The 19073-nt window shown below is 58.7% G+C and overlaps 1 protein-coding gene across 1 annotated transcript; it reads left to right on the top strand.

The window, feature by feature from the left end:
* The first annotated feature begins 5305 nt into the window (after positions 1-5305).
* Positions 5306-17061, top strand: EDA2R (ectodysplasin A2 receptor). The gene is made up of 9 exons (XM_050901901.1): positions 5306-5332; positions 11099-11209; positions 11905-12083; positions 12930-13015; positions 13327-13491; positions 14021-14167; positions 14640-15130; positions 15762-15810; positions 16242-17061. Exons 2-9 carry the CDS (start codon positions 11123-11125, stop codon positions 16535-16537), a joined length of 1500 nt encoding a protein of 499 aa, XP_050757858.1. The 5' UTR covers positions 5306-5332; positions 11099-11122; the 3' UTR covers positions 16538-17061.
* The last annotated feature ends 2012 nt before the right edge of the window (positions 17062-19073 follow it).

Below are 19073 nucleotides of genomic sequence, written 5' to 3'. Positions count from 1 at the left end.
AATGGTATAGAGAGGAGTGAACAATGGAGTGAGAAAGCACAGCTCATTCGGGGCTTGCTGTTGAGAAGAGTGTGAAAGCAAGGACCGTTTGCCTGTACAATGCTGAGTTTGAACACATTGTCTCTGTCGTCGGGGGTACTGCCTGCTTCTGTTCTCACAGGTCAAACTGCAGGCTGTTGCACATAACTGTATGAGACAGAGAGGTCCAAAGCATCCTGTCATACATGAGCAAGCTGTGTGGACTGAAAGGGGTGAAAAGCATGGTCAACGAGATCGTGGGGAAGGGGTCTCACTCCGAAAACCTCGCATTTTACGTCTGGGAAGGAACGCAGCAGGGGAGCGGTCAGGAAAAACTGGAGAAAATGAGTGAAACTGGGTGGGAGAGTAGAAGGAAAGGAAAGGGGAATTTAAGGCAAAGTGAGATGAAGCCTGTGCCGGTGGTTGCGTGGCCTTCATAAGCTCAGCTGGGGCAGGAGGGGGTGATTTGCTGCTGCAGCCCGGCGCCGCGCAGAGGTGAGCAGCCCCGGCCGCGGCTCTGGCTGCTGCCAGCAGCGGCCAGTGCCCTCTGCCGACGTGCAGGCAGCGTGACAAACGCCTGCCCTCGCACTTCCGCGGGCAGCAGGAAAAACCAGCAGTTCCCCTCCGGGGAAATGCCCAAATCAACGCTGGCCTGCCCCCCCCCCCCACCCCCGAAGCTCTTGCGGGCGATGCCCCGTGTCCTGCCCGTGCCTGCCTGCCGATGCGCGTCCTCACACCTTCCGGCGCACCCGGGAACACCCGTGGGTCAGCCCCACGAGATGCTGCGGAAAAACGGTGCTCTGAGAGCGGTGCAAAGGCCAGGCTCACAGCGCGAGACAGGCTGAGATGATAGCTGGGGGAAACCAGACAAATGAGCTTTCAGGCACAGAAATGATAGCCTTTATTCTGGAGGCTGGTTTTTTCAAGTGTGAAGATGAGCAGATTCGGAACACTTTTAACCATTAATGCCCTAGAAGGATTTGTGATGGGTACTACAGGTCCAAGTAAAGACTTCAGGCATTGGCAAACGAGATGCTGTGGCATTAACTTTTACAGGCCGGTACCCGAGAGCAAATGTGCAGGTTTGAAAGGAGAGTTGACAGTGTCCCGCACGGGTGAGTTTGGATACTCTGCCCAGGAAAGCTGAGGATGAAAAAGCCTACCTGGCTTTTATGGGCTGGACAAATTCCCTGGAAAAATAAGCCATCTGCATTATTTAATGCAAAGGCATCGCTTGTCCCCAAACCACAGTTGCTGGGAGGCTGGGAGACTCTTCTGGAGAAGTATCACGTTAGCTTTGTCCTTATGTCTGCCAGAGAAGGCTGTCGGCCAGGTGACTTCTGGCCAGTGATACTTGTTCTTAGGTGAGCTTGTGACTTCTCACGCTGAGAGGGGAACTGCATTTACCTCCTCCACTTCCCAGGAAAGCAACTTAGCCAATCGGTGCTGATGTAAAAGTGATCCCACCGTCCATCCCCTTTCCCTCAGGCTGTGTCCAGAAAGTGAGTGTCGCTGCCTCTGAGAGTGGTATGGAGATGCTAAATCATTGCCAAGACAGGGCAGCCTGGATGGGCTTGGAGGCACAGGTCTCTGTTTTGGAGGGTTATAGTCTCTTGGTCAGCTGAACCTGGACTTAAGTGGAATCTTAAAACCTGTCTGCACGCTGTGTCTCCAGGCAGCGTCCAATGTCCCAGGCTTACACCAGGAGGAACATGCCATGAGCACTGGAAGGCACATTCCTGCCTTGGGAAAGGCTTGCCTAGCTTCCTGACTCAAGCCCTGGAGCACCACAAGACAGTATTTTAGAGAAGCCAAAAGTCTTCTAAATACCTTTACAAAAAAGTCAGCAACAAAACCTAACCGACACGTACAGAGGAGTCATAGCATGCATGGGGTGATCATGTGAAAAACCCAATTTATGTAATGGCCCTGGAAAGAAACCTGCTCGCTGAGTTAGATGGATAGGTGCAGTAAATGCCATATGGTCAGGCAAGAGAATAAGTTCCTCTGAACGCACACCCTATTATTTCGAGCACTGTAAGTGGAAAGGGCACTGAATCAAAGAGCAAATAAGTCACAAATCACCTCAAAACTCTGCTGCTCAGCTATGTCTTAGGCAATCACGGGAAATTTCTCATAGGGAAAATTCAGTAGATCTCAGCCCAAAGCAGCTTCTCGCACAAGGTAAGCAACAAAGGTGGCTCTGAAGAGGTGGCCTTGACCACGAAGCAAGAATTAAAACTGGAGAAACGTCAGCCCGGCAGGGATGAGGCTTCAGCTGAACGTCGTGTCCGGCTGAGCACCGGGCGCTTCCATGGAGCACCTCCAAGAGGCCTCACCTGGAGGCCAGGTGCGTCAGAGCATTTGCAGAGGGGAATTCTGCGCGGCTCCCATTGCCTTTTATAACCTCCCCACCTGGTTAAAGTATGATTTCGTGATGCCTTAGGCAGGGATGGGCAGAGCGCTGACCTGAAACGGAGGGGAAGGTGGAAGGTGTCCAGATGACTGTACAAGTGCGACTTCTTCACCACATCGTGTGCCAAGTGGATGATCCCCCTGTGTCAGTGGGGGGTATTTGTGAGTGTGTGTGTGTGTGTTGGTGTGCGGGTGGGGTGTTTACAGTCTGCTTTGCCCCCCCCCGACAGATTCGTGCCCTGACTTGGTGCCCTCTAGTGTTGTGAATACTCCGGTATGTAAGAAAAAAACTCTAAAACAGATTCCCTGCTTCAGAATTCATGGTTTTACCAACTCATAATACAGTAATTTTGTTAATTATTCTACATAGATACAACTTAATGGAGATAATGTGACCCTGAGCATATCAGGTAATTACAGTCACAACACCAAATACCTCAGGACACGTTTGTGTAGGCTGAAGCTAACATCTCAAACGCCTTAGCCTGCAAAATACACACAAATCTTGGATGTACGGCACCCAGCGATCCCTGCATCCGGAATATCAGAAATCTGGCAAACGTCACACAAACCGACACTCCCCGGTGCAGTTTGGCAAGCCGCTAAAGCCCGTCTAAGTCTGTGCTGCTACCAAAAGGGCAGCCCTGCCACCTCCCCGGGTTGCTGCAGGCTTTCATAGCTGTCCTCGGGGCAGCACTGGTGCTAGTGTGTGTGGCTGTGAGGTGCTGATCAGACTGGGAAAAAAACCCCACCCCAGTAACAGCATTTCCAGCTCTATGGGCAGTTTTCTCTGGCTCCCGTGAGGCCACAAAGGAGGGCAGCAGAACCCCACACAATGGAGCTGGGGCGAGAGCGGGGCTGCCCGCTTCAGCCTGGGGGCTCGGGCTGGCCATTGCAGTGCAGCTTCCCAGCACCGCAGCAGCGCTGGGCATCAGCTGCCAGCGGGACCGCCACAAACCGCCACAAACCACCACAAACCCCCCAAACCCCCCCAAACCGCCACAAACCGCCACAAACCACAGGGGCTTGGGGCAGCTCTGCGAATAACCACCCATCAGCCAGCCGGCGTGCTGTGCCGGGTGCTCTGCTGCAAATCTTTCACCTTGTCTCAATCAGCTTCTTAGCGGGAAAAAAAATCCTACAGATGACCTCTGCTGACGTAATTTTGCTCAGTTAAACAACTCTTACATCAGCCTTCCAAAGTGCAAAAGCTGGTGTTTATGTCCTTGACTGTCCCGGCTGCCTTCGAGCCCTGATGCGAGGCAGCCCCGCCGTCAGCGCCGGCCGCTTGCACGCTGCCGTCTGCGTGATGCAAGAGGGGCAGCAGCGTTACAGTGCAGGCCAGTTGCATCAGACACGGACCCGCGTGAGGCAAACTGCCCCATGTGAAAGATGAAGTCATCCTCATCCCCCTACAGAACAACTCCGGTTGAGCTTTTCTTCCTGTGGAGATTGCATCATTAACCTGGCTGAAGCACCGGGCTGTGAAAAATCAGAAGACTTAGCGAGAAAAGAGTGAGGAAGTTTTGACTGCTTAATTGAATTTCATATAAAATCCTTCCAGTTATTCCAATCTGACAGTCTAGCTTCTCCAGAAGCTGTTATGCAGTGATGGTGGGGAACTTCTGGGACTTCTCAAAAGCATTTGCTGGAGAGAGATTCCTTGAATTTTGAAAAAAGAGAGAGAAATGGGGAGAATGTCCCAAAATAACAGGTTTAACACCAAACACAGTTCAGGTACACATCCTCGCGCAAGAACCGTTACTGAGAGCTACTGCCCAAGCCACCGGAATCAGCAGCACTAACTCCGCCTAGCCTCCACCTCCCAAAGCCTGGGAAGACAGCAAGGTTGTGCAACGGGCCTGGCAGATAAAACTTAAGAGCTAACTAGTTTGGAGGCATGATAAACTGGAGACAGAGCGCCAAGGTCTGTACTACTGGGAAAATAAGCTCCCTCCTGCACAACAAAGTTAGATTCCACACGGCAGTTCGGTAAACACTGTGGTGGAGTAAGTCTTTTGCACAACAATCCTGGGATACTTCCAGGATCACTCCCCTGAACCACCCCAAAGATTCAAGGGGTGAGTCACGCCGAATGCGCCGTTAGAAGTTTAATTCTGAGTGCGAGAGAAGCCCCGTGGCCGCGGCGGTCGGCCTGCCTACCCACGCTGTGCAGAGCCACAGTCGGCCATGGTAAATTCATTCATTCATCGTGTGCGTGCCCTCGCACTGATGGCGAGGGGTGGCCGGACAGGGGCTCTTCCAGCGTCCCTAAGAAGTCTGCGGAAGAGATGCCAACCAAATCCAGCTCTTCGGGAATGCGGTCCTCGCCTGGGTGCTCCCGGCTGCCGCCCCACAGCACCCACTCTGCTGCTGCCGGTGGCTGTTGAGCCCACACGGACACGAGCGGCCCGGGGTTTCTCTTTTTTCACGTCGCGGCCGTTAACACCGGGACGCTCCGTCGTTGCTCTGCCCAGACGCCGTGTGGCGCTGCGCGGCTGCCTGGTCTGCGGCTCCCTGGCCACGGCTCCCGGCTCCAGCCTCCCCATTCCCCATTCCCCATTCCCCATTCCCCATTCCCCGGCCCCCGGCTCCCGGCCCCACGCTCCCCATTCCCCGGCCCCAGCCTCCCCATTCCCCGGCCCCCGCTCCCCGCCCGCCCCGGTGCTCGGCGCTGCAGACCGGCGCCACTCCCAGGAGCCCCGGCAAGGGCCGCTCCTTTGCACAGCCCCGCCCAGGCGGCGGTGCCCGCCAATGAGAGGCGGCGGGGCGGGGCGGCGGGCGCTGCCCGGGACGCGGTGCGCTCCGCTCCACGCGGAGTCCCGCCGGTGCTGCCTGCGCTGCCTGCCCAGCTCCCGCCGGCCCCGGCCCGTACCGTCCTGCCGGCACCGGGACACAGGTAACCCGCGGGGTCCGCGCACCTGCCTGCCTGCCTGCCTGCCTGCCTGCCTGCCTGCCTTCCCCCCGGCCCGCGGCGGCGGTGCCGACCTTCCCCGGTGCCGGTGTCACCGCCGGGCGGTGGCGGTTGCGGGGGTCGGGGGGACCGGCGGGGGCTGCGGCGGGTCCCGCACCCGGGAGCGCAGCGGCGGCGGCGGCGATAGACGTGGGCTGCGGCCGGCTCCGGCGGGCACCTCCGAGCGCCGAGGGGTACCGGGACGAGGGGGCGGGGGCCGGGGGATGCGGGGACCGGGGGGTTGCCGCGGCCGGGGGGCGCCGGGCGGGGCGATGCGGGGCGGCCGCGGGCCGCGGAGCCCCTCGCCGAGACGTGCCCGGGCATATCCCGGCGCGCCGCCCGCCTTCCCCCGGGCGGGCGGCGGGGGGCGCCGGCGGGGCCGGGCGGCTCTCGGCAGCTCGCCCCGCGTGGGTCGGGCAGCGGCGGGGCTCCGCGCGTGGCAGGCGAGCCGGGGCTTGCCGGGCCGCGCAGCACGGCAGGTGGGCGAGCGCCCTCCGGCACGGCGGGGACCCCCAGCCGGGCGGCCCCACGGGCGGCCCCCGCGTGGGCGGCCCCCGCCGCGCCCTGCCGGCACGCGTGGGGCGCACCGCGTTGCGCACCGCGGCCGTGCCTCGCCGCCCGCCCCCGGCCTCGCCGCGTTATTTAAAGCCGGGGCCGCGGTGCGGCAGGGCTCGGTTCGGCCTTCCCCTCCACGCGAGGGTTTGCGGGGGGCGGCGGCGGCGCGCGCGGGGGCTCGCCGGGGTCGGGTGCCGGGGCACACGGTGGTGTGCTCGCCCCGTGACAACGAGCCTTCACCTATCAAAGGGTGTCAGGCAGTTTTAAGGGCACGTTTAGGTAGTTCTGAGTAAGTACCGACTGCAAATCTATTTGTAGCAGTTATGCAAATTACGTGATGCTTTGCTCAGTGTAATCTCTGTGCAGTAATGACTGTATTTGTGATGGTGTTGAGAACTGCAGAGGAAAAAAAAAAAACAAACCAGGCCCTCCAGGTGATAGACTGAACTATGATTGCAAGCCAGACAGTGACAATTACTAAGAAGCAGAGGTGGGGCACAAACCAGATAGAAATCCAAGGTTTTATGAAAATTGATAGGAGTTTTGGAAGTCTTACTTGAGATATCTAATAAGGCAGAGCGTGGGTGCCCAAGGTGGACAGCCAGAACTTGAAAAATCAGTAGTTATGGTCTCAATCTATAATTATTTATCAAACCTCTATGCAGTGAATACAGGAATAGAGCCCTGTAGCTGTAACCCTGGGGGCCCAAGCACTGAAGTCATCCACATACCGGAGGGATGTCGTGTTCCTCCAGGACCCTGGATTCTCCTTTCTGGAGTCTCGGTCGTCCATCACAGTTTGTAGCCTGGCTCCTGCTTCGGGGGGGGGGAACCGGCGCTCCCCACGGGCATGCGGCGCCGGGGGCAGCCCTTCGTTTGAGCGGGGATAACCCTCTGTCTGGGTGGGGGCCCTGTGGGACTCTGCAAAGCTGAATGGGAGCAGCAGCAAAAGCAGGAGGGCTGCTCTCTGTCCGGTGTCGGGGGGGTTGGCAGTGTTTCAGATCCCTGCCTCTGCAGCTGGAGCAAGCAGGCAGGAGTAGGCAGTGAGCGTTGCAACTCGGGGGCTCTTGCCGTGCGGTGAAGGGAGACGGGACCAGCCCAGAGTGCTTCCCGCCTGAGCTTGGGGTGCTTTCACCTAAAGCAAACGTAAGTTCCCAGCCACTCCAAACTAAACAGTTAGTGGACAATCTTGTGAGTAGAATTTCCAAACGTGTTGGAAAACCTGCTGATTTCCAAGCCACGTGGAAAGATTCAGATTCAGCCTTTTTTCCTGTATTTTTGCTTCTCTGAGCAGTCCTTCATCTACAAAGCATCCTACCGGGGTGGCAGAGCCGCTCCCAGCGTGGTTTGTAGTGTAGGGAGGCACAGAGAGATGCTGTCCAGACAAAACGAGTGCAGGCTAATGAGCAGGAGCAGAGGAATGACTGAGCAAGAGACTGGGACTAGACACTGCCAAACGCAAGGCATGCCGTAATATTTTCCAGATAACATCTCATTTTTTCCCCCCTCCTTTTCACTTGCAGTTCTTATTTAGGATTTCAGCTCTCTAGTTTTATGTTCCAATGTATACAAGTATCTCATCTGAGATGCAGTTACTGCCTGGCTGTGCTAGTCTGTGGTGCAGCAGAGTAGAAGTCCCGCTGGCTCGTGCAGTGACGTGGAAGAGCTGCCGCCGGCGGGCGGGCGTCAGAGCCCCTAAAGGTGGGTCTCGGCACCCCCCTGTCCGGCTGAGCAGAGACCCACGGCTCGAGGGGACGGGGTCCGCGCCTGGGGCAGGGACCAGCCCGGCCCATCTCCTGCTGCGGGTCCTGTGCCACCCTGCCTGCCCTGCCTGCCCCCTGGTACCTGCGGGGCTGTGGTCAGACGGGGAGAACCAGAAGCACTAACGCTTTCGCCGATGATTTTTTTTGTAGCTGTTCACTTACTGATTTCTTTGCCTTCTTTTCCTACCAGAATCCATTAGCTGGACACAAAAGAAATAGTTTAGATTCCCATATAATCGAACTTTTTTGAAAATTACATTTTCACAGGAAAAAGAAAATGACAGAGCCCCAGAACTGTTATGGAGGTGAATGAACTGCATCTTGCACTGTAGCTTTGCTGCGATGCTTTTTCTCTCATGCAGTGAAACTCATTCAGCAACTCGTGTTTTTGCTGTCTTGAGTAATAACGCAATGGGGAGCACGCTCTGCTCGCCTTGCTCAGGCAAGATGTCTCTTTGAGACAATAAAAGAGTCCTTTAACAAATTCATGATATTTTTAAGTTAGAACATTTCATGCATCTTGAAATGATGGCAGTACGTTTTGCTTCCCTCCAACTTATAAGTGCATTGATACTATGTCATGTTTATATTCCTCTTTGGCAAATAAAATCTGTTTTCTCTGGCAGTCACCTTGAGATCCCGTGTAGTTTCCAAAGAGGTGGGAGGGTTTTGTTGTTTGTTTTTGTTTTTTACTTTGGCTAATTAGGACCAGTTGTTTTAGTCGCTTATTAGACTATCAGAAATTGCTGCTTTAGCAGGGCAGTGCTGTGTGGTTTGGATGTATGCTCCACTTACAAATTAAATGTCTTGGTTCTGGTATTGTTAAAATAAGAAGTACAAAAATCCCACAGCTTTGATTTCATGCCAGATATTCAACAAAGCGTTCATTCTATGTATCATTATATTGTGGCTTGAGAAACAGCAGGCCTGCTCTACGCTTAATAGTTTTGCTGGCATGGATGTGGTGCGCCGTTTCCCCCGCCATCCCGGAGTGATACCGTCATGCTGGCAGATGTCCTCGCGCGTGGAGTTGCACTGGCACGAGATTCCTTTTGCCTGTGTAACTTTCTGTATTTGGGAAACTGGTTGAAGCTGTGCCTCTTCTGGGGAGACAGATAGGCTGTGAGGGATGTATGGCTAGCTGCAGGCCCTTCCAAAGTGCAGGAAAGTCCATAAATATATGAGAGAAGGCAGTCATGTTGCATTCGCAGGACAGTTTCACCAAAAAGACTGCTGTTTTGGGGTTTTTACGTTGTGGGTTTTTTTTCTTTCCCCCACCACCAGTACTTCTTGCGTTACAACGGTGCTTTGGAGAGCGGGTGAAAATCGGTCCCCTTGTTCTCCAGACTCTGGTGTCTTGGCTCCTTTTCTGTTGCCTGCAATTCTGTTATTTCATACGCCTCGTGCTCTTGTTAGGAGTGAAAGCCTAAATCAACCTCCGGACTCCGGACCAGAGCATCAGCAGTGCTGACCCCGCTGCGTTGGGCCGAGGCACCCGCCGGCGGGGGCGAGCCAGGGTGCGGGCACTGAGCTCACCGAGAGGCTGGGTTCGGGCCGTTAGCGTGCCAGCCCTCCGAAGCAGTTGTGTGTCACCCGTTTGGGGCCTGTCTCCCCCCTTTTTATTTCTCCTACTGCATTCAGCCTGTAGCTGAGCCCCAGCGCTAAACCCTGTGCTTCTCCAAGGGCACTGGCACCGAGCTCCCTCTTCGCCACCTTCTGAGATGGTGACAAATCTCCTTTATTTATTCGGTAGTGTCAGTAACCTTTACGCTATTTATAGACTGTGATCATGCCCCTCCCGAGATGTTTGCAAGATAAATTTAGCTCCCTTAGCTCCTCATCGCCAATCCTCGCTGGCTTGCGCTGCCTTTCCTTCTAACAGCTAATGAGACCCAGCCATGTGCGGGAGCTGCGGCGAGGGGTGACTCACTTTCTATGCTCGTCCGGGGCAGACTTCATCTCGAATGAATCTCGGTCGTTCAGAGCCTGGGGAGCCCGTCCAAGTGTCCGCTTCCAAAAGGCAGCCAGCGAGGGAGTGGTGGGGGATTAGGCAGAGGAGCGCAGAAAAAGCCTGCAGAGGAATGCTGCTGTGGGACGTTGTGTTCGGTGCCCGGGGACGGTGCGGATGGGAGGGGAGGGGGCTGTGGCAGGAGGGGCCGGGGGGTGCTCGAGGGCCCCGCAGTCCGCTCCCCACTCTGCTGCTAGAGCCTTGCAGGGGACGGGCGTCCCGGCCGAGCCTTTCCTCCTCCCGAGGCTGCGGAGCAGGATGGCTCTGGTTGAAATGCCAGGTTTTCCCCGGTGGTTCAGGCTGTTCAGGGTGGTGCTCTTCAAAAGAGCATTTTCAGGTGTTCCCTGTTCCTGGTGGGTGTTTAGAAGTTCACGAGTTTTGCTCCCAAGGCTGGTTGAACACTGTTTCTCTCCTGATTTGCTGCACAAGGTTATGGGGAAAGCAAAATGAAGATTGGTCTAGTGGGGGTGGATTTTATTCTGTTTCTGTCATCACGGTAAGAACCCACCTAGAATATGCAGAAATGAACAGACAGCCCCAAAAATCCAAATAAATTGCTCAGTTTTGTAGCTTCGCTCCGAGTTGCTTGTTCTCGGCGAGATGCCGGTCCCGTGTTCCCCTGTGAGCCACCCTCACCGAAGGCGCAAACCGTGGCTCCACTGCAGCCGGGGCAGTTCAGCCGTTACCTGCAGCTGAGCCATTGAGTCACCTCGGGAAGGCTCTGGATGGTGTTTTTGAGGGAGGTGGGTGCTTGTTCTGCCGGTCCTCTGGGATTGCTGCAAGTGAGCCCGCACTGAGCCGGAACATGTGCGGAGCAAGAGCCTGGGCAGCCTGCGCGGCTCTGGGCTGGCGCAGCGGGGCTGCAGGTGCGTGTCCCGTTCTGCTGGGGACACGGCCGGCCACTGGCGTTTGGTCACGTCAGACCAACGCAGCCACGCCGGCCAGAGCTGGGCTGCCGGATCCCAAAGCTGGGACTTTGCTGGGACTGAGCTCTGTACCGATAGTCTGGGGTACCCAGACCTACAGTGGGGGCTGGCAAAGTCCACTGACCTCCTGCGAATCGGTGACCTGAGCAATCGGTGGGTCTACCTTAACACCGGACGTGAAATTCAATTTGCTCCATCATGAAGGCTGCGACGTGGCAGCAAAACCAGGCGGTTCCTCACCAGCCTTGCTGGGAAGCCCTTCCTGAGCTGCTGGAGCAGCCTGCCGTGCAGTGGGAGCGGGCAGCCGCCTCCTGCCAGAGTGACATCCATGATGTGCCAGAAATGCAGACTGCTGTCCTGGCCAGAGTGGAAACTTCTGCCCAGAGAAGGGCACGCTGCTCATCTGAAAAGCGGTGGGGCTGGCTGTGACCTCTCTGCCTTCTCTTCCTCTCCTCCTCAGGCTCCCTGCCCCTCTCCAGCCCCAATGGACTACCAAGAGAGCGAGTACCTGGATGAGCATGGGAAACACACCCCCTGCAGAAACTGCATGCCCGGGCAGGAGCTTTCTAAGGTAAATCGGCTGTTCTGGAAGGACCGGGAATCATCTAGCACCAAGGCTTTTACAGTGCTAGGCGAATCCTCTGCCAGCCTTCCTTCGGAAGGACAGTCTTTGGTCCCAGCATGTTGGGAAGAGCTGGGACTTGGTGGGAAGGGATGGTGAAGAGTTTCACTCACCCTGGATAGGAGGGCGAGACGATGGAAGTGGGAGGTGGGAAGGGATTTCAGGTTGCTGCTCGGGTTGCCCTCTTTCCTTTTTGCCGATGGAAATCTAAATTTCCTCCCGGTCCGTAGCCCTGAGCGAAGCCGCGCTGCCCAGCCAGGCTGCACGCTGGATGGACGTGTGCAGGACGTGGCTGCAGGGGGGCTCCGGCCCAGCCTCTGCGGTGGGAGTCGCGCTTCCCGCCCGGGCACCCAGGGGGGTGTCCCCCCCGAGGCGATGCCTCCTGGGGCACGTCACTGCCAGAGCTTTCCTCCTCCCTAAACGCGGCCGGTGGGCCACGGCTGGGCAGCAGACGGCTTCCCCGCGTCTCTCCGTCGGAGCTGCTGTGGTGGCGTCTGCTCTCGGCTGGGTTCTGAGGACCCTTCGCGTGCGCGGTAACCCCTCCACCCTTTGCCCCAAAGAAGGGACACCGTTCCCCTCGGTACTGCTTTGGGACCTGAAGTGGCTCCTCGCCACAGCCGTGCACCCGACCTCGTGTCTTGCAGGACTGCGGCGACAGCGGCGGGGGGGATGCGCAGTGCGTTGCCTGCCCTCCCAGGAAGTTTAAGGACAGCTGGGGGCATCAGAGCTGCAAGCCCTGCCTCTCCTGCACCCTCATCAACCGCATCCAGAAGTCCAACTGCACGGCGACGACCAACGCAGTCTGCGGGGAGTGCCTGCCGGGGTGAGTGGGGCCGGATCCTGGCGCGAGCGGAGCCGTGGTGGTCGCACCTTGGAGCATGCGGGTTGGGGATGGACAGAGGGGGCTCATCTGAGGCCACCCAGAACACGGGACGTAAGAGGAGCCCTGGTGACCCAGGGCTGCTGCTTTGAGGACAATGCTAATGACATGCAAATCAGACCCATCCGATGGCCCCCTTGTAGCTCCAAAGAAGGGAACCTGGAGGCTCCCATGAATGAGCAGTGGAAGAAAACTCCTTCCAGGCTTGAATTGTTCCTGTGGACACCAGGGTGGCTAAGCCCTGGAAGATGAGTGGCTGTAGACCACTGCAGTTGGTGGTCCCCAAAGAGGAGGACAGATCGTGCCTTGGGCGATGGGTTTAAAGAGTTGCTGAACTCCCGGACTGCTGTGTACGACCAGTCTGCGAAATGCCTGAGGGCTTGCAGACCATGTGCTGGCGAGCAGGGGGACTCAGGACAGAGGAACGAGTCGGGGCTCTGGTTTACGAGCCTCTTCCCAGACGCAGTTGTAGGCTGGGGGGTGTTTCTGTGGCTTCGTGGAGCTATTGATCACTATTGATCGGGGGGAGGCAGTTCGAGTGATGCCGCTCCTTGGCCAAAGTGGCGACAGACACGAAGAAGTAGCTGCAGGTATGGCTTCAGCCGGCGATGGGGAGACCTGCTGCCTTGGGGCGTCCCAGCCTGCCCGGGCAGGAGCGTGGGGAGGGGTCGGCTCTCCCTGTGCTGCCGGGGACTGACGACACGCCTGTCTCTCCAGAGCCGGGCTGGCGGGGGCTCGGGGGCTTGCCGCGGGGCCGTGCGCTGCTGAGACCCTCTGCTCTGTTGGCAGGTTTTACCGCAAGGCGCGGATCAGCGGGCAGCTGGACTGGGAGTGCATCCCTTGCACCAAGCAGACACCCTCCTCCGAGCCTCAGTGTACGTGCCGTCCCTCGCCGGCGGGCGGGCGAGCTGCTCTGGGGTAGGGCGGGCGGCGCGGGCGCGGTGGAGCAGGTTCACGGTGCATGCTAAGTCGTCGTGACGGTGTCGAAGGCGTGCACTCGGATGTGCACCGTCCTTTCACTGATCCTACTTGCTGGCCAGCCTGCTCCGCTGGCAGCAACGCAAGCTGCTGTCCCACGGACCTGCTGGAGGAGGCACGGTCATTGCGTATGAAGAGGGATGGGCGGGGAGGGGGTGGCCCAAGCCTTGGGGTAGGCTCCAATGTTTTGTGGCTGGTGTGTTTGCAGGTCGGTCCAGAACAAACCTGGTGAAAGTAGCCATCCCCACCGTACCGCCGCAGGACACGGCCCTTCTTGCAGTGACCAGCAGTGCCCTGGTCATCATCGTACTGGTGCTTCTGGCACTCTCCATCATCTACTGCAAGCGGTTTTGGAAGAGCCAGTGCCAGCGAGGTGAGTCAATGCCTGCAGCGCTTCTCCTCCTCCTCCCTTTGCTGTTCACACGTGCCCATGGCCCCCTCCTTGCTGCGTAGAGCATTGCCCCTAGCATTGCTGCTCTTGCAGCGTACAGTGACCCAAGCGTTCCTCTGCTCATACAGAAGAAACACCTCATCCTGCTTTTTACATCTACATCTCTCGTGCTTTGCCTGCTCAAAGACACGGAGGCGTGTCCCTCCTCCTTAGTACCGTAATCAGTAGGAGGAGAATGCCATTTCACAGTCAGAGCTGGCGATCCTCTTTTCCTGGGGTTTCTCGGGGCCGGGCTGAGGTTGAGTGGCTCTTTGCAGGGCAGGACCGGAGGACTGCTGAGGGAAGAGGGCAGTAGGTTTGGTGGCTGGGGTTGGGGCACGTTGGCATCCAGCAGCGTGCCAGGGAGCTGCTGGCTCCCGGCTCCTCGTCAGCAGACATACCGCACGGCTGAGGACGTGCTGGGGAAGCAAGCCAAGCCTTTGCTCAGACTGGTTCTCCTCTATCCTCCAAGTCTTCCTGAGGACTCAGAACTTCTCGGGCCAGCAAGCAATGTTCCCGACCGCGGCGGCGCCCGGCAGATTCCTGTGTGAGGAGCAGATGTCTGGTCCCTGCTGCCTGGGCGTGAAGAACCTGAGCCCCTGCTACAGGCAGGCAGAAGGTACCTGCTCCTGCCGCCTTCCTCTTTGGAGGGAGGGAGGGAGGGAGGCTGGTGCTGGGCTCCAGCCCGCACGGTCTAGGGCCTACTGAGATGCCCTTAAGCAGGGAGGACAGAGCTGGACAGTGTCCGAGTCTCACCAACATGAAATGTGGGACCTCTCTTGACAAACGCTTGCAGACCTTGTACCAGAAATGCTCGTGCGCAGCCCCTGCGGCTCCCGATCCCCCCAGCCCGCTCCTGCTCTCCCTGCGACTGGGGGAGGGATCGACTCCACTCAAAACTTTGCAGAAAGGCACAAGAGCGGCTTTGCTCAGTGGTGGTGCAGGGGACAGGGGTCTGGCCTCTGGCAGGGTGCTCCCAGCTCTGCTTGCAGGCCCTGGGCCAGTGGGTTTAACAACAGGGCTGGCGGACCCCCGGAAGGGGCTAGGGCAGATCCGGGGATTCGCTGAGCCGTGCCGGTTTCTGGTTTCAGGCCCCGTGGAAGCAGTGCAGTTCATTTCGGACGGGGAAGCCGTGGGTCTCCAGCTCCCCTCTCTCCAGCCGGAGATGGACTTGCCGCCGGCCGTCGCCATCAGCGCTGCCTCCAAAGCCCAGCTGGGCAAGAGCCTCCTGGAAAGCCAGCCCCTCATCCGGGCCTCGGGCCGCGGCGACTGCCTGGCCGGGGTCCTGCCACCCTCCGACCCCCGGCAGGGCCAGCCGGGCACGGCGGAGGCCCTGGCCCCCCTCTCCTCCTGCGCCTCCGAGATGCAGCACAAGTGGCCGCACGCCCCGGTGGAGTGCACCGAGCTGGACCTCCAGAAGTTCTCCACCCAGGCAGAGTTTGTGGGCGGCGAGCGGCCGGAGGAGGCGGCGAGCCGGGCGGCGCAGAGGATCCCGGCAGAGAGCGGTGGCGTGGGGCGGGAGGGGGCCCGGCGCCCGCCCTCCGCCTTCCCGAATCCCACCGCCGAAAGCGGGGAGCAGCCGGTAAGTTCCTCCGGCCTCGTTGCTCCTCCGAACCGCCGCCGGACACCCGGGGCTCGGGCACAGGGTGCTGGGCTCGCCGGTGGGTTAGGGATGTAGACTAAGGTTCATTAATATCTGGGACTAACTGGTAATTACCAAAAATTATTTGCCAGGTGTTTAGTGATGTGTCACTCAACAGGCCATCAGCCATGGAGACGTGACCTGCTGGGGCAGTTTCAAACACCCAAAAGACCAGAGTCAGTTCATTGAATGTATAAGAATATCTTTAACTGATGTGCTCCCGAGTGGTTCCTGTCCTCTTGCTCTCCAGAAAGCTGACCTGGCAGCGGGGGGAGCTGGTTCCTCCTCCCTCTCTGGTGAGCTCGTAATGAACCCGGTGACTAACATCACTGAGGCTCAGAAAATGTCTGGCAGAGAGATGCGTTTAACAGCTTAGCTCCAGGTGACCGTTTATGGAAGCAGTTTGCTGGGTTGCCCTGGAGCATCCCGAGGAGGTCGTTGGCTCCGTGGGATGGTAGCGTTGGAAGGAGAAGCGCCGTTCCTCTGAGCCTCCGTAACGGCCCTGGGAGCAGTGACAGGCGTTGCTGTTCTCACTGGCCTGCCATCAACCTGGGGGTCTTTGTCTTGCCAGGTGGATGATGCCCAGAGCCTCGTGACTCAGATCAGCAGCACAGCGAAGGGTAAGTGTCTTTCCAGCCTCATCTTTGTTCTCCAGGTATTGGGGTAGCGGAGAGAGGCAGATTGTTGGAAGGGAGCTCCTCCAGAAGCCCACCGCGGCTACGTGGAGGTGCCAGTCATCACAGGGACTTACCTGACTTTCGTGGCCTTTGGTGCTAGTTCACAGGGTAGATTTTCTGTGATACTGCCTTGAACGGCCTGGAGGTGGGTGGCGGATGGATGCCCAGTTGTCACCAGTTACCGGCCTCCCCGGGACTGAGCCAGCTCCATGTGGCTGAGCTCTGAAAGTGACATTGGAGGAGATGCCACCCTGCCAGGGCAGGTATTTCACCTGCTCGGCTGGGACAGGGGCTGGAGTCTGGCTGCCCCGTTTACCCTTATCCTAGCCGGTCAGGTTGGTTTCTAACCCAGCTTTGCTGTGTTGCTGCCCCAGGTCTCCCGGTAGCAGAGCTGCCCCGTTCCTTGGTGCAGTCACTTGCCTTCTTGTTGGACCCTTCCTTGAACGGTGTGAAGAACTTCAGCCACGTGGCGCTGGAGCTGGGGGTTGCGCCCCAGTTGCTGGGACGGATATCTGGATTCGAGCAGCTCGTCGCTCACTTCACCCGCTCGGGAGACACGGTCACCATCCCACTCCTGGCCCAAGCTCTGCAGCGGCTCCAGCGGTTCGATGCCTTGCTCCTGCTCTGCGACCACTTCGCGCTCAGCCAGGCTCAGGGCCGCCAGCGCTAGAGACGACAGGGAAGGGACGGAGGAAGCTCCAGGCACTGTGTGTACTGGTACGGGAGAGGATCTGGTAGCCCTGCGGTCACATAATCTCTCTGGTGTGCACGTGGGGAGCACGTGGAGACAGTCTTTGCATCGCGGAACAAAAGGATGCAAGGGCGAGCATCCCTCCTCGGGGGAGTGCCGGGAGGCCGCAGCCGTGCCTCCTCCCGGCCTCCGCGCGGGAGGGTTCGCTCAGGCCCCTCCGGAGGCCGTTTCTCTCCAGTTGCGTTGACACCCTTGTCTGGCAGCGGAGTGCCGTCAGTCGCTGTGCTGCGGTGCTCTCGCTCTGCAGTGAGCCCCGTGGGGTCCCTCGGCCACGGGGCTCAGTCTCCGCGGGCAGCCATCCTCCTACGGGCCCAGCCATCGCCTCCCTCCCATTCCAGCTTTCTCGTCCTTCATCTGGCCCATGCTCTGCTTTCCCAGGTGCCGGTTGCCACTGTCCCAGTTTACTTTTTGCTCGCTCCTCTCCCTCTGTGCCAGAGACGGTCCTCGGCAGAGGACCTGGCCGTGGCCGCTGCGCCAGGCTCCAGCCTTCGGTCTCGCGGTGCCACCCTGGCGCCTTCCCCTTCATGTCCGTTTTGTGAAGCGGTGCAGTTTTCTTGCAGGAGTCTCAGACTGATCCGCGGGATGGGCTGACGTATGTCCTTGTGACAGCGCAGTGCTGCGGCTGCCGGCCCGGGGAGGGTGCTGGCTCACTCCCCGGGCCCCTGCCGTGCACCCCGGCCCTGCGGACGTCTGCTGACCGCTGCCTCCGAGCGCCGAGGCTTTGCAAACCGCCCTGCGGTGACACAGGGCGGCAGGGGCAGGGCTGCTTCACCGCTGTGCCCCGGGGAGCAGCCAGCGCCGGGCGGCAGCTGGAGGCTGAAGCCGTGACCGTGGCTGCGTCACAGTCAGCGGCGATGTCCCTGTGCCAGTCACGGCAGAGCTGGCTTGTTTTAAAATAATCCTTTTTTTTTTTTTTTTTTTTCCCCTGCCTAGAAATGGCCTAATTTTCTCATTTCTGGGAGTAGCTGCTAGGGAGGGGAGGGGAGCACCCTTCTGCTTTTAATTTCTTCCTGGAGGATTTGTCAGAGCTTGCACGAGTCCCGCCTGCGCCGGGCGCCCCTGATTTCGGGTGCTGCGCCCCGGGGCTGGTGGCTGCAGGTGTCCGGGCTGTTCTCCCGAATCTGCCCCCAGCCTCTGGGGCATTACACGGGGTTTTGCCGGCGGCCCGACAGACGGGGCTTGGGGGATGCAGCGGGAGCCCGTGCCGGAGCCGAGCCCGCGCCTCTGCAGTCTGGCATGTCTGTCGGGGGCGAGTGCCTGCGCGCAGGGCGAGGCGGCGCGGGGGCGGCCAGGCATGCGGGGAGCTGCCCCGGCGCGGCCGCCAGCCGGCGTGGGGCCAAGGCGGCGGTGCCGGCACCCGGCTGCGGATGCCGTTCCTGCTGAGGTCATGGGCAGAGCAGCCGGCAGCAGGGCTGCGGCGGGTGCCGGCGACCCACAGCTCCCTCCGACCGGCGGTTCAATGCCGGGTGCCTTTAGGTGGCATCCGATAAGCCTCACCCCGGGTTGTCCCGGGACCCCCGGGCGGCATCGCCGGGGCCAAGCCGGCAGCGCTCGCTCCGGCGCTTCTTTGCTTTGTTCCTCAACGCTGCGGCTGGGTCCGGCGAGCGCTTTCTGCTTTCTCCCCTGTCACCGGGGTCCTTGGCCATGCCGGCGGCGCGGCGGTCGCCAGCAAGCGGCACTGTTACCCTGCCGCCCACCCGGGCACCCGCTGGGCATCCCCGGCTGAGCTCACAAGTTTTGCCTTTTATCTGGCCACAGTACTTGGAAAAAGCGGGCGACCTTCTGGGAAGGCAGCCCTTTCCTCAGATCTGCCCGAACACGGGTATAAATAGCTGCTGTTCTTTTTTCTTTTCCCCGTTAAATGCTGTTAAGACTTGAACGCGCTCAGGATGTGGTTAGATAAAGGGAGGCATGGGCAGTTTCAGCTGGATGTGACACTTTCTCTCCCCCGCTGTTTGTTTCTTCCAAAGTCAAGGTCGTTTTATTGCTCTTTGCTCTGCAAGACCCAGAAGTATTAGACCTTGTACCCGTTTTAGGCCAGGGTTAGTCAGGCTCTCGTTACATGCTTGGTCTGTTACGGAGCAGTCAGGAAAAGTATTGCTAAAGCAAACACAGCCTGAGGCCAGGGTTTTTTCATTTGAGGTTTATCTGCAGTGGGGAGAGCGCGTTTGGATTAATCACGTAACAAAATCAAATATTTAATTCCTCTGTGGACACACTTAGTCACTTCCAGCAGGAATTAAGATAAATTCACCTACAGCATCTGAGTAAGAGCATTCGTGCAGCTCAACTCGCCAGCTCTGGCTTTGAAGTGGGAACCGGTCTGGGTGGCTTGTCCTGCGTGTCCCTGTGTACGTGTGTCACCAGTGCCACCAGCAAGCGGTCCCTCGGGGTGCCCAGAGCCGCAGTGGCCGGGCGGGACGGCAGAGCCGGCCTCCTCCTGTCCCACGGCAGT

The sequence above is a fragment of the Gymnogyps californianus genome, chromosome 9 (assembly GCF_018139145.2).
Source record: "Gymnogyps californianus isolate 813 chromosome 9, ASM1813914v2, whole genome shotgun sequence".
Lineage (NCBI taxonomy): Eukaryota > Metazoa > Chordata > Aves > Accipitriformes > Cathartidae > Gymnogyps > Gymnogyps californianus.
The sequence above is the reverse complement of the archived record's forward strand: the minus strand, read 5'-3'. Positions and strand labels throughout refer to the sequence as shown.